Source organism: Tribolium madens, unplaced genomic scaffold (genome assembly GCF_015345945.1).
Source record: "Tribolium madens isolate multiple individuals breed KSU strain unplaced genomic scaffold, Tmad_KSU_1.1 Scaffold_96;HRSCAF=242;Tcas5.2_LG5, whole genome shotgun sequence".
NCBI classification, from domain to species: Eukaryota; Metazoa; Arthropoda; class Insecta; order Coleoptera; family Tenebrionidae; genus Tribolium; species Tribolium madens.
The window spans coordinates 3,048,709-3,063,073 of record NW_025401068.1 but is presented as its reverse complement, the minus strand read 5'-3'; the positions used below and the strand labels follow the sequence as shown (position 1 = coordinate 3,063,073).

The following is a 14,365-nucleotide window of genomic DNA, read 5'->3' as shown; positions in this document are numbered from 1 at the left end:
TACTCTATACACACTCTACATTGCTGGTTGCCTATGCTTAGCGCATGAATGTGGGATTTCCATGAATTATTAATATTATCGCATCCATAATTCAGACTATCAAAAACGATTAAGTGACATAATACAACATTGGAATCATTATTTTTATAACACAAACTAGTTATATATACACCTTTGTGGCCTTCGCATTTGTAATGAGACCAGTAATTGCAAATGCTTAAATAGCCTGCGGAATGAGGTTTCGCACTTTTTTGTTGTAGCAGCAATGAAAATGAGCTAATCCATCGCAACAAGATTTCAAACTGACCTTGGCTTTGATCAGTTCAAGGCTGTAAAACAGCGCTGAAGATGGCAAAAAAATTAACGGACTCCAAGGATATTCGAGTCGACCAAACATTTGTTTGTTATCTGTGCTGAGGACATCCAGCAACGTTAAATTAAAATAACATTGCATTTTAATTTTTATCGCATCCACAAATTTATATAGTTATTCCAATTTCGTGTTAAAATTTCATTATTCATTTTTGACGCATTTTTTTTAATGTAAAAATTACAGAGAAACCGGAACTAATGAGTTATATGTTAAGCAGTGTTTATTATTCACTATTTAAACATTATTTTTGAAATAGCTTTTTTTCTGTTTCAATCTCGCGCAAGCGCACCATTTATCTGGCCAACTGTGATCTGCAAAATGTTTACAAACCCAACCACAACCTCAACAGTTCTTGAATAACCTAGCAATTAACTCGAGATATCTGTTTTAATACCAATAAAATTGTGATTTGATTTGAAAAATGCAACAAAACTATCTTGATAAACCACTTGAGGTAAGTAGTTATTAATAATTGCCGTAATAACAAAGTTAAAAATTTTAGGTAAATCCCGAGAACCCAGGCCGGGAAATCACCTGGTATCGCAGAGAACATAACAAATTGACACCATCAAATGACATCACAGATTGCACTTTTATAATCAACGGCGATGAAATCAGAGTCCATAAAGTCATCCTAATTTGGCACAGTCCTGTTTTTAAGAAAATGTTTTCAGGAGAGATGGCTTCTGATACGATTGGTATAACTGATATTGACGTTGAGGATTTCACCCAAATGTTAGAATTTCTTTATAGGAAAACTGTCGCAATTAAGTCAGTATTACACGCCTGGTCATTGTTTTATATCGCTCATAAGTATTTGTTAGATAGTTTTGGTACTTCCTGTACCAGATTTATTGAGGAAAATCTTGATATTACGAATTTAATGTTGAGTTATGAATATGCGGAAATGTACGGTCATGTGCAATTACAAAAACTTTGTTTGGAAGATGTAGAAAGTTACATTAGGGGATTTTTTTTGGAAGATTATGATTATCATATGAAACCCACAAGTCTTGCTACAATCTTGAAAAGACAGGTTTTGAATATTTTAAACAATAATGAACTTATTTTGGGAGTTTTAAACTGGGCTGTTGTTGAATGTGATGTGAAAAATATTAGTTTATCACCTGAAAATATTGTAGCTTTGTTAGAATCGTCACAAATTCTTCAGTATTTAACCGATTTGGAATTTAGTACTGATTCCAGTCAAAATAACTTAATTGCCAGCTGTTGTAGATTAATAAAATTAAAAAACATTAAACCTTATAGAAAGTATTCACAAAAACGCTCAAGTTTTCATTGCAAATGTAGAGATACATACAAGATTGCTACTAGAGTAGAATTAAGGGACAAAGTTTACCTATATTCACACATTAATGTCAATAGAGACACTTTACTCTATGGTTTAGTATTAGTAACAGAAGATAGACCCATAAATGATATGAATAATGAGTACAAGGGTGAGATTTTTGTACACATAAATGAGTATCAGAATCCTGTGATTATTTCTGAAACCAAATTTTGTGATATTATGCGTTATGAAGACCTGGTTTATGTTCCTTTATCTAATGTTATTTATTTAGAATCGGACAAAATCTATACGATTAGACTCGAGTATAAAAATGTAGATAGGTGGTATTCAGGTAACAAATTTGGCTCAGTTGTTTGTAATTATATGAGCAGTAAATTAGTGGATAAAAAAAAGAAAACCATATTTTTGTTCAGGGAATTGTCTGGATCTGTTTTGAAGGGACTCTCGTTTTATCCAGTCTAGACCGTATTTATTTGAATCAAAAATGTAAAACGAGCCATACCTAATTTATTATAAATAATTTCATCATTTATTTTGCGCGAAAACTTTTGGTTTGTATATTAACAGTTGAAAGATGGTGAATTTTGTATCAGATCTCGAATAGGACTACAACACCTGATTTTTTTATTAATAAAAATAAAGTAACCACAATTGACTTAGAAAGATTGCTTATTTTTTAGTTCATTCAAAGATTTTTCAATAAATGTTTAATTTTAAATTATACTTAATTAATAGGTATTTTATAAAAAGAAATCTTTTTTGGGTTAAGGGAGTTTAGAGATCTGCTTTAAGTGGACTCTTGTTTTTCACAGGTTTTAAAATTAAAATTAAAAAATTAAATGCTTCAATAATAATTTTCTTGTATAGATTTGTTATAGAATCACAAAGAAAATTAAAATGTATTTAAATTTTACTATTTATGTACTTGCCTTCTACCTGGGTCTTGTTTGGCGATATTGTAATAAAAAAATACAAAAAAATGTAGATGAAATAATTCAGTGTAGTCTCTGTTAATAAAGTGTTTTCTATAATTTTCATGACTTTTAATAAATTTTTCTATACCCTCTCCCTTAGAAAACAAAATTGACAGGTAGATCAGTTTTGTAGGAAAAAATTTTGATTTCAGAATCTTATCCGATGGTATATTTTCATGTATTTTTATTTGTAAAAATAAAAGATTGTTTAATATAAATGTTTAATATTAAAATATAATTTAAAAATAGATACAATAATTACTAAAAACTAGGGAGAGGAAGCGGATATTCACATGCGGAGAGGGAATTTTGAAGAGAACAAATCACGCCTTGGTGATTTAATTTTCTTCAAAATCTGGATATGAAGAATGAAGGGACTGTTAAAGAAATAATTTAAAGACGAATTCCTGGATTTCTGGAAGCAACAAAGTTCAACAATTCTTCACTGTCTTCACACACGAAAGGCTTAACATGGTAGCAAGCAACATCGTGCCATTTAACTCCATCATTGTAGAAGTTGTTCAAAATGGACAAGCAAGATTCGTCGTTACCCTGAAACACAAATTGGGAGTGGAATACATTATTTTTTCTCCAACGACCTCAAATACCTGTGCAGCTTCTCTGTTGTCGGGCTGAGGTTGGCCGAACCCTCCGGTGTGACTCCAGTCACCGGAATTTCTCTGGGTGGTGGGTCCAATCTTGGCTCCGGATCCAGACCAGAACCATCCATTGACGTTTGGAGGTTGCAAATCGGCGCGCTCACAACCGGCGAAGTTACATTTTCGGCCAGAGGTCCAGATGTAACGGACGTTGCCTCTGACTAGTCTCTGTTTGATGAATTCGTTCTCTTGGGGGGTTTCGAGGGAGACGGCGTCCATGCAATGTCTTCTGCAGATGTTTCGGGCGTCGAGCCAGTCCACTTCGAGGCTTCTTGTGGGGGGATGCTCCCAACTGAAGAAGTACGAATGTGTCACTCCGCGGGCGTCTCTGTAAGTGGCGTGGCGAACTCCTAATGGAGGAAATCATAAATTGAGTTTTTGTACACTTTCAAATATAGACACACCACTTTTTCTTTCCTTCCATTTACTGGAATAGATTTTTTGGCGAAAAAATACAATTTTTTGAATATTCTAGAATTTAAAAGTCCCATACAATTGCGGACACGGAATTTTGGGTTTTTGTAATTGAAAAAATGGCAACAAAACAAAATTATTTATTGAACTTCATATAAAAACACGTATTGCTGGCATTATTGTTTCGGAAATTCGACGCCAAAAATAAATTTCAACTAAAACTTTCAAATTTTAATTTGAAATGTCAATCATAATGACAATAAAGCGTGGCTTACATTGACATTTTTTGAATAACATAAATTTGAAGTTCAAAATTCCGGTATTACACAATAAGAGATTTTTTTCAAATATGAATTTAGTAATTTATTATGTGAAAACACAAAATGAATGTTTTTAAGTGTGGTTAAGAAATAATTGAGTAAAGTGAGCATTTTCCAGGACAAAGTATAATCACAATTTGTCTTACAAGCAAACTAAATTTCCATAATTACATGTGGTGACGAAACCTTCAAGAATGCGTGAAAAAGGAAAAGTGGAGAGATAATTGCTACAACACATAATTAATTGATTTATTATGCAATGCATTGAATCGTCTTAAATCAAATTATGAAGTGTGTTTATCTTGATTATAGAATGTTTCAATGATGGAATATGTTTACCTATATTTTTCCACCCAAAAATGTCTAATATTTAGCATTGACACCCTTAAAAGGTAATTGACATCATTTGAAATTAAGAGAAACATTGAGGCTGACGAAGGTCATTGTTTCTTGCTAATTTGCAATACAATGCTGAGTGATTTTTCCTTTGTTCTGTCAAGAGAACAATCACAGTTTGATGCTAATTGGTAACAAAACAAAAGTACTTACTGCTGGCACAACTTCTGGGGTCTGGCAGGGCAAGTCGTCTTTGGGCCATCACCATTGCGGCTCCTAACACAAGGAGCGTGAGTTCTCGAAACATTTTAGGCCTGAAAGAAATCGTTATTGAATTTTCCTTTACATTACACTGAAAATGTTACAAGGTTTCAAGCACATCACTTGCAAAATAGTTTAGTGTAACAAATTTTTCCGTACGGAAAAATGTGCTTCTAGAAAGGGCACAAAGTCTCTTGCATTGTGATTTAATTTGTTTGTTTTGCATTCAATGTAGAAAGTTCTGAGTAAATTAATTCGTTCGAGTCACGTCGTGACACCTGTAATTCTTTATAACTTAATCATTTTTCTCATCGGTGACAGACGATACAATAATTTAATTTCTCTGTAAATATCTTTAACCTACTAAACAAAAACGGTCGTGATTTCAAGTGAAATCTTGTGAGTTAAATCCTTGGATGGTATGCAAGGTGAATGTTTATCACTAATCCTCAATTTACTTTTATAATGACGAGATCTTGATACAACTTTCCACCTTTAAAAAAATACAAGATTGCTTTCCTCTGTAAGATTAGAGAAGATAGAAATAGTAGTAAGATAAATGATTGGCTAAATTTAAAAATATGCTATGCGAAACTGTTACGCGTGTTACTATTGAGGAAAAGGTGTTCATAATTGAATCGCATAAGGAGGCTAATACCACAATATTCCAACAACGAGAAAGAAATTGTGATTGAAGATGCAACTTTCGGTTTTTAAAGAGAATAATACTATTATGAAATAAGCTCACATCACCTACGAGTGAAATCTTTAAAAGTAATGTTAATTTTTAGTTGTAAACAAATCAACTTATTTATTTATTGATATTTAATTCGGTAATTAACACACATTTTTGCCATTATTTTGTGTGGTAACCTACAGAATAAAAATTGAGAAAAGCGATTTTTTTTACTTTCAAGTAATTTTTCAATTAAAAATCTGTTGATGAAGAAAGAAACCTCGATAAATGTATTCAGGCAATTTATCAAACATGTTTCTGTTTCGCCAACGAATTTCTTTCTAAACTTTTTCTAACACAAATTGTTAAATAGTATTTGTAAACTTGTTCTGTCATTTCTGCTATAAGAAAATCTTGTGTTTCACAGAAATTTCTTTGCTCATTTTCTTGAATTAAATCTTGCATTTTTTGCATACTTTAGGACATATACCTATTCACGTCTGTCAAGAATCTAACACTTTATTTTGATTTAAAAATGAAAATTTGCAAAGTTTTTAAATCAGTATACTATATGGCTTATGAGAAAAACAATTTGCTAACAAGTTATAAAACTTTTTAAAAATTACTTATTTTGTATACTTGTAACTTGTATTGTATACTTTACTATTTACTTTTTTTGTTGATTAAATAATTGGGTCCTACATGATTCAGAAGTAATTGAAATTTGAAATTTACTTTTTGAATTTATTAAAGTAAGTAGATATTCCGTTTTTATTGTTATAAATTAATCAAGTTCAAGAATATTCTGTTTTACGACAAAAGTTTCCCGTTTTTTAATGGGATTTTAGGTAAAATTACAAAATTTGGTATATTTTGTATGTTTCATTTTTATTTTAATATTTGTATGCTGATAACAGACGAACAGACTGAATTAATAAATTAATCAATTGATTTATGAAACAACGAGTTTTACAGCTTTAAAATTTAAATAAATTAAGTTCAAAAGAGATGCACCTAACAAGAAGTCTCTTTGATTTAAAAAATGAAATTTTTGTGTACAATTAGTTTTTAGGTTAAAATAAAGGATAAACCACTAGACATAACATAAAGCATTAAGGATATACACAAGTTTTTATTTTGCTTTGTTTTAGAAAAACTTAAAACTTTGTTGTGTTTTTATTTAATCTTAAAAATTGCAGAAAAAGTACCAGATAAGTAACATTTTATAAATTGAAAATATTCAAAAATTAAAAATGTGCAAAATTTTGATTGATAATAATTAAAGCAATTTAAATAATTTAATTTAAAAATATCTTGCTTAAGTTTTATAACAAAAAACAAATAAGTTTTAAGCAACAGGACTAATGTACATATTTCTATACTTAGAGGAAGTTTACAGTAGGAATTTCAAAATTAATTGGTATTTGTTGTTATATTATTCTAATGTTACATTTTAACATTTTTTCTACTATGATTCTAATATTTTATGCCTACACATTGATTTTTTATTTATTTAAATATAAAGTTATTTTGTCTCTTACAGTTATTTTTCTGCGACTTGATATGAATTTTACGTTTAAAAATGAACTAATCATGACAATTATTTCTTATTTTGCTGTATTTGCCTCCAACGATGGATGTTTTAGTGTATCAAGTCATTAATTACTGAATACTTAAGATTACTAATTAATTACAAAAGTAATTTAAATTATAATCTTGTAGAAATGCATTTAAGATTAACCAAATACTCTGTTCAAACAGTACACAAAAAACAGTTATAAAGGTGTGACCAAGAAATTGCGTCTTTTCTTCATTAACTAAATCAAAACAATAGCAGCACTTTTTTGAATCGTCCAAGATAATAAAAGATGATTAATCTGAGCCACTCCCGAAAGTGGCAAATTCCTCATTTCGAGCCTAGAACGCAACAGGTGCTTATTATTCTGTGTCAAGTGTAGGTCTGGTATTCGATTGTCCCGGATAAAGGATCGTTTCCGGGCGATCTGGGTCATTCGTTGACCTGGAGTTGCTTTCACGGTCACCGTCCCAGCCGGAGATGGCCACGTCTGGCAATATTACTCATTGATCGTCATTACTTATTCTAGTTGAAACGTCGTCGCCAATTCGATCACTTTTACCACCATCGAACTAGTTCAAAAATTTGCTATTGACCCGAAAAATTTCACTGGCGTCATTCATAAACGTGACATTATTGAAAGTTCATTGATCAAGCGATAGGAAAGTTCGAAATCTTGTTCCAGCAATTTGAATATTGTTAACATGGGACGGTTCAGATCACCTTGACCTTCATTGTGGGGTCAATATGGACGTTTTGTTGCTTTTTGAATCTCACTTTTCGGAAGCTTAGAGTCGCTTAGAGGTCGACAGGATTATTCTATAATCGCATATTGGCAATACATTATTGGAGAAACTGAATTCGAAATGCAGTGAGAGATATCAAGTGCTTGCAAAAATAAAACAGAAATTACAAGTCGTACCTGCAATAAATTTGATAAAGTCAAGTGCAATTGCTCGAGCTGTAACTTGTCCGCTGTTGAATTATTATTATTACACACAATAATTATAGAAATTAAGAGTGTAATTAGTAGTTACTACAATAAATTAAAGTGTGTAAACTACGACTTTATTGTCACTTTTACGAGTGGGTTTTGTGTTATTACAGCAAACTGGAAAACCGTTTTAGTTTGTTATTTTTGATTTTTTCATTTTCACTGATTTAAAAAAAATATTTAAAAATTTTAAGAGTAAGTGGTCCTATCTTAGTCATCTTTAATTATAAATTGAGTAACCATTTCAATTAATTTAAATATTTTAAACGATAAGATAAATAAAATCATTGACAAATTATTTGTTATCAGAATTTATTTAATATTATTTGTTCCTTATCTTTATATTTTCGTTAGCAATTTTAGAAACAATAAAATAGTTGAGAGATGTGAAAAGGATGATAATATCTGTTCCAAACTATGTATCTATAATTATGTGATTGTATTTTTTTTGTGATAACTATTATGCTCCCCAAAACTTTTTTAATGTTGTCAAGGAATTATTTTATTATTGTTTTTATTATCATCTTAGGTGTAAAATTGTAAATAATAAAACAATGTAGGTTAACTTAATTGTTACTGAAGAAATTACAAACATATAAATAAGTATTTGTGACGGTTGCCTTCGGTTGTCTACAACCATTTGGAATATACATAATATAGTGATAACTCTGTGTAAGCACTTTTGTTTAAAATTTTGTTTTTTTTTGTTTTAGCAAAATATTTTCAGATTAAATTATTTAAACTACTTTTATTTATCAAACTTTTGCTCTTTTTTATATTTTCACTGTATAAAATGTTACATATCTGGTGTGTTTCATATTCTAATTAATTTGTTCAAAATATCTTGAGAATATTGTGATTAGTCGAATATTTTTAATATAGGACTTTTAGTTATTTTATGCATTTTGCATTTTAATTATTTTTTACTATTTATTCTACAGGTTGAATATAAAGTATGGAACCAAGCGTTTTTTTTTAATTCATTTGTCTTCAGAAAATAATAATTAATATAAATTTAAGAAATATGATCATATTTTGAGAACAAAATTTTGTTTTGTTTTTAAATTATGCGATTTTTTGTCGAAATTGGAATTTATGTAAAGTGAAAAAAAATTTTTGAAAAAATAAATATAAAGTATAATAGATACTTGTAATCCTTAGATCATAACCTTCATGAGAACACTGGTTTTATAGTGGATTGCAATTTAAAAAATAAAAATTTTGTAGAACTCAAAAACAAAAGAAAATTTTATTCTTGATAAAACAACACATTTTTATAATACTTTATCATTCATCAATAATTTTTTCCAAGAAATAAATAGTTTAAGCAAAAAAACGTTTGGTTTCATACTTTTTATTTACCTGGTAGGTATACATATGTACATATTTTTTTAGTAAGTATTCATGTAATTAACCTTTATTATTAACCTTTATTCATTTTGTTTTTATTCAATTTAATTATTCTTAAACAAATGAATTACAAAGTTACATTTGACAGGTGCCCTCGACTACCCACAACTACTTGAAACAGATTTTAGACTTTTAATCAAACTATTTAAGCTAATTATGCTTATAAGCTTTAAGTAATTTCATCTTTTTACATCATGATGTAAAGACGAATTTGTTTCAGCTCATAACATTGTAGTTTAATTGAAAGAAGAACGCATTTTTTATACCCTATTTCGTATGAATAATTTTCGTGATCTTTTTCTTGCATGACCAGATGAATTAAATTTTGAAAGGCAGATATTTAATTAGGCGTTTTACAACTATCACAAGCTAAAGCAGTTTATAAAATTTTCCAAAAAGAAAAAAATACAAAAAAAATCCGAGTTACTTTGCTAGAATAGCATCATTAACGACCATATTTGCATAAATTAATATACAGACAATTTTAAAATTAGGGTTTTAAATAAAAAAGTGTGTATTTCTCATTGCACACTGAGTGTGGACACCTAAACTGTCTTTAATATAAAAGAATAAATATATAAAATAATTTATGACCAGTAGTTTGAACGAATTCGTTAACACTTTATTTATAATTTATTAAAAATCTCCGCATCAATTTTAGGTGTCTCCTGTTCGATTAGTGTCACAGAATGTAAATATAAATATCTTTCGTGTCTCATTACCATTCTGATAGCTTTCATTTTTTGCTGCCATCATATTCAGGTTCCGGTCTAGTATAAACGCCCCAACTTTTCCTAAAAATTCGTGTCGCTATTCGCAACCTAAAAAACGTGTCTTCTCCTTAAATTATCGTGATCATCGTCATTAGTGTGTCTAAATAGTGGTCCACTACCATTACCGACACACTTTTCGGATCACTAACTCCTTTATCAAAAAATTTCTCCGCCGATAAGTCAAAACTTATGCAATGCAGCGCTAATTATTTGCTTGCTTGCTTGCCGTTATTAGGTACAATTTCGCCATCTGAAATTGGTCACATTTGTAGTCGTGCTCTTCTCTGATGCAACTATCCCATAATGAACATTTATAGTTATTGTGAACAGTCACCAGGAAGAGCCTGTTCTCGTTTCAATCCCGTTTAACAATCTACCGGTTACTGCATCGGTTACGTAAACTGCTATTATCTAGACCGGAGTGTGAATTTTTCGAAGAAATGCTCTTCTGTAGCGCGAAGTTAAGAAAATTCCCAGGAGTGGAAAAGCGATCACTGACCTGCATCCGCGGATTTGAACAGAAATTTGCGCAATTTGACGGTTTTCCCGTAGAGGTACCAGCATAATGAACCATCAAAAACGCGATAGCTTACGAAAGCACACTTTTCATAAATCGGTCTAAAAAATTCGTCTGAAATTTTTCAAATAAATCGCCAAATCACGCCTAAAGCTAACAGTTTTCCATACCGTTACATGAATAAACACTGAGGTCCAAGCACTTACCTGTAATATTCCAGCAAGTAGCAGTGAAGAAGCACTTTGAATCAACTGTCTGACAGATGCAGAGTCAGTGTATATAGCCGTCCTACATCCCCACAACTCCATAACCTACATTCGATGGAACCCCCCGGGGACCCCCCGAGTACCCCCAAGCGGCGTCCGATGACCACTGACATTTGACCACTATCACTATCGCATACCTCGAGAGAAGATTTTCAGAGACCTTGTGCAAAATTTGGAATTCTGAATTGTTACGATTTAAATAACCCACAGTCGATAAAATTTATTAATTGTTTGTTTCATCAAGAAAAAACGTTTCCGGAACGTTACTCTCAAGGTTACGAAGATCAATTTGTGGGTATTTTTCATTGTTGGTTTCACATTGACCGAATTTGCATTACATTCTAATAATAAAAAGAGACATTAAACGCTCGTATTTATTTGTTTATGTAAATTAGTTATGCATTGAACCTTTGCTTTGGCACTGAAGAAGAGCAAACTTCTTCAAACGTGTGTGAAGGCCTTGCGTTTCAACCAGCGGCGACTCGGCCAATAAACAACCCCAAACACGATATTTTCACATTGAAATAGCTGTGATATTCATCTTCCCCTAACCTTGAAAAGCAAAAGTCAAACTCTAATCAAAAATGATTATTATTTGTGTTATCTAATTAAAATAAAAATTTTAATTTTTGTTCAAACGAATCCATTGTCAGCTATTATTTAAAAATTTGTTAATTGCCAAAGTATCTCCAAGTACAGAGTGATTCAGTAAAGACCACAAAACCCATTTAAATCCGATCTTGCACATCATTTTTCAATACATATTTACAAACTAAATCATTCTTTTTTTGTTAAAATCAAAAATACGAATAGAAAAAAAAAAACAATTTGATTATTTAAAGAAGGTTTTAACTGTTGCACCTTAAGTATACATTAAAAATATTTTTGACTAAAAATTTATCAATGTTGGAAAACATAATACGAAATATGTATGTTGTTTATTTCAAGAATACCTATTTTCACCTTTTAATTTAATCTAATCGTCATCTTTCTTGAATAACTCTGTATAGTATTGTCATTGTTTCAAGAAGAGGTAATAAGCTATTGACAGAAACCAGATAAGTTTGACTTTGTAATGCTATGCAAAATGTGTCTCAGAAAACCAACAAATGAAATTAGTTTTTTCAGTTAATTTACGATTTCTCTTATATTTTTTGCGATTCGATTTTTTAGTATTATTGTTTGAAAACATAAAAAAAATAACGAATTAATAAGAATTAATTAACATATTTATTATTAGAAATAGGAAACAATCTTAAAATATTTTATTATGATTTCACTGTATTCTAAAATTATTACAAATTATATTTTTCTCAACAAAACAACTACATTCTTTCTTAAATTATATTTTAGAGTCGACTCCTAATAAGTACAAAGTAATCTAATACTGATTAATTATTATTATTAGTTAGCTGATTATAAATCTATCATCAGAATTGAAAAGATACCCAAATTTTTTTTTTATGGAAAATTAACGGAAATTTTCTATTTAAAAATTCGAAAATGTCGAAATTTTTAATCACGGGCGAATTAACTAGGACAAAAAGAACTCTTAAGTTTGCTGCAACTTTCAGCACCAAAATTCTAAATTCCATAGTTTTTCACAAAAAAGAGGTCTCTTGCGTTTTTTCGATAAAACTTACCGTTTTTGATTATTAAAACTGTTTACTCCTCCAGTTCTGGACGCCCCTGATTACAAATTTCGACATTTCATCTTTGAATTCATTTAGATGTATAAAAGCTATTACTGTACCAAATTTTGTAATTTTATCTATTCTGAAATACTGGAAAAACCCCATTATTATACGTACTTCTTTCAGGGGGTGTAGTTCTCTTACATAGTATTTTAGATACATGATTATAGGAAACTTTTATCTTAGAATAAAATATTCTATTACCTGTTTAAATTTGTAACAATTAAAACGAAACACTCTGTATAAAAAGATTGTTTGTTATATGGTTTTTCTTGTAGGAAATAAAAATTTGAATTAAATACAATTGTATCGGAACAAGTTGGTAATTCGAACAATGGTCACAATTAAAAAGAAATATCTATTTTTTTATTTTCATCGATGTGTTAATAAAGATTAATTTAATATTTATTATTAAGAATTGTAGAAACAATCTGGAAAAATTCATGAACACAGAGAAAAAAACTATGTTTTTAACAGCAAATGCCATTTTTTAGTATAATATTGAATTATGTTTTTAATAGATTAACCCTGTATATTTTATTATTTATTTTTTTTTAACCAGATGATCCTTTTCAGTATTTATTTCGGTTTATCGGGGGGGTTCTACTATATTGCATTACAATGAAAAAAAAAATTGGATATGTCTTTAAAGAAGCTACTTTCGTTTTTTTTCTGTTGGATGAATCGATATTTTAGTTTCTTTTTAAACTAGTTTTCCACGAGTCGCCACTGGCACTAGTTGTGAGGATTACATGACCGTCCTACGAAAAATCAACTCCAAACTTTGACCTTCTGCTCATCACTCGTGAGAGGTATAAATAAGTTGTGCCAACAGGACAGGGTCTTCAAGTTTTCGCATCAGAAAATCCAAAGAAAGTCAGTGAAGGTAAGGATAAAATGCGTGATTACTAATTATAAACGAATTTTTCGATCGATTTTCTATTTCGGTGTCCAATTGGGCGGTACTAATCTGACCACAATGCCCCAAATTCGGAACCTTGACGGTAATGATTGTGTGGCATTGACCCTCTGATGCATCACGATTTACAAAGATGATAATAGAAATGTCGAAAGCGCTAATTACACACTAAATGCATTTGAAAATTTTGTGCAACAATTGTGCAAAATCGGACGGATAATTTAATTAATCGAGCGTATCGATGACATGGGGCAACTTTGAGGCATGTCTGCATTGTTGCTCTTGAATGGTAATGTGGGAAAATGCCTCACAATACTTCACGCTTCGATTAGTTTCGTTTACATCAAAATGTGGAATTTTATAAATTATTCATAAAGGTCTCCAAACTGAATTTTATTAAGTGTCAAAAATCAACACTTTCGTGAAGAATTCGATTAAATTCGTCGTTATGCTTAAACAGCCACTTTCAATAATTAGTGCATTAAAAGCCTAACATTGAAAAGGTGTTTTTTGTTTGAACCTTTTTGACAATTACCAGGTGAAAGCCTTGTATATCTAATGCCTCCAGAATTACGCGCCTTGTTAGATCCACTATTGCCTCAGTTTTACTCGAAAACAATCGGTTCTGGGAATGCTTTGAGAACTTTTTCGTGTCGCTTTTAGACAAAAATCCTTGTGATCATCGTTATTAAACGCAATTCTGATTATTATTTGAAAAAATTTCGCGGAAATATTCGGTGATGACCCAAAATACACAAATTTGTAAAATTACATCACCGGACGTTCACCTTAAGGATTTTGCAGGAGACAACTTAATTAGATAAGTATTTAGAGTGGAGCTTCTGCACGAAGAAGCATCTTTTATTTAATTCATAGTATCTTAAATACCAA

General features: G+C 30.4%; 2 protein-coding genes across 3 annotated transcripts; one reads left to right on the top strand and one right to left on the bottom strand.

The window, feature by feature from the left end:
- The first annotated feature begins 683 nt into the window (after nt 1-683).
- On the top strand, nt 684-2,718 carry LOC123012878 (kelch-like ECH-associated protein 1). Of its 2 annotated transcripts, XM_044411070.1 has the most exons (3): nt 684-827; nt 876-1,071; nt 1,127-1,330. In XM_044411070.1, exons 1-3 carry the CDS (start codon nt 795-797, stop codon nt 1,195-1,197), a joined length of 300 nt encoding a protein of 99 aa, XP_044267005.1. In that variant the 5' UTR covers nt 684-794; the 3' UTR covers nt 1,198-1,330. The 2 variants fall into 2 exon arrangements, with proteins under 2 accessions (XP_044267005.1, XP_044267004.1); XM_044411069.1 differs by having other exon boundaries at nt 876-2,718.
- Nucleotides 2,719-2,866: 148 nt separating this feature from the next.
- Nucleotides 2,867-10,862, bottom strand: LOC123013218. The gene is made up of 4 exons (XM_044411627.1): nt 10,802-10,862; nt 4,602-4,702; nt 3,268-3,668; nt 2,867-3,211 (listed from the first exon to the last, which is right to left on the bottom strand). The coding sequence occupies exons 2-4, from the start codon at nt 4,693-4,695 to the stop codon at nt 3,053-3,055; spliced, it is 654 nt and encodes a 217-aa protein (XP_044267562.1). The 5' UTR covers nt 4,696-4,702; nt 10,802-10,862; the 3' UTR covers nt 2,867-3,052.
- Nucleotides 10,863-14,365: the final 3,503 nt, after the last annotated feature.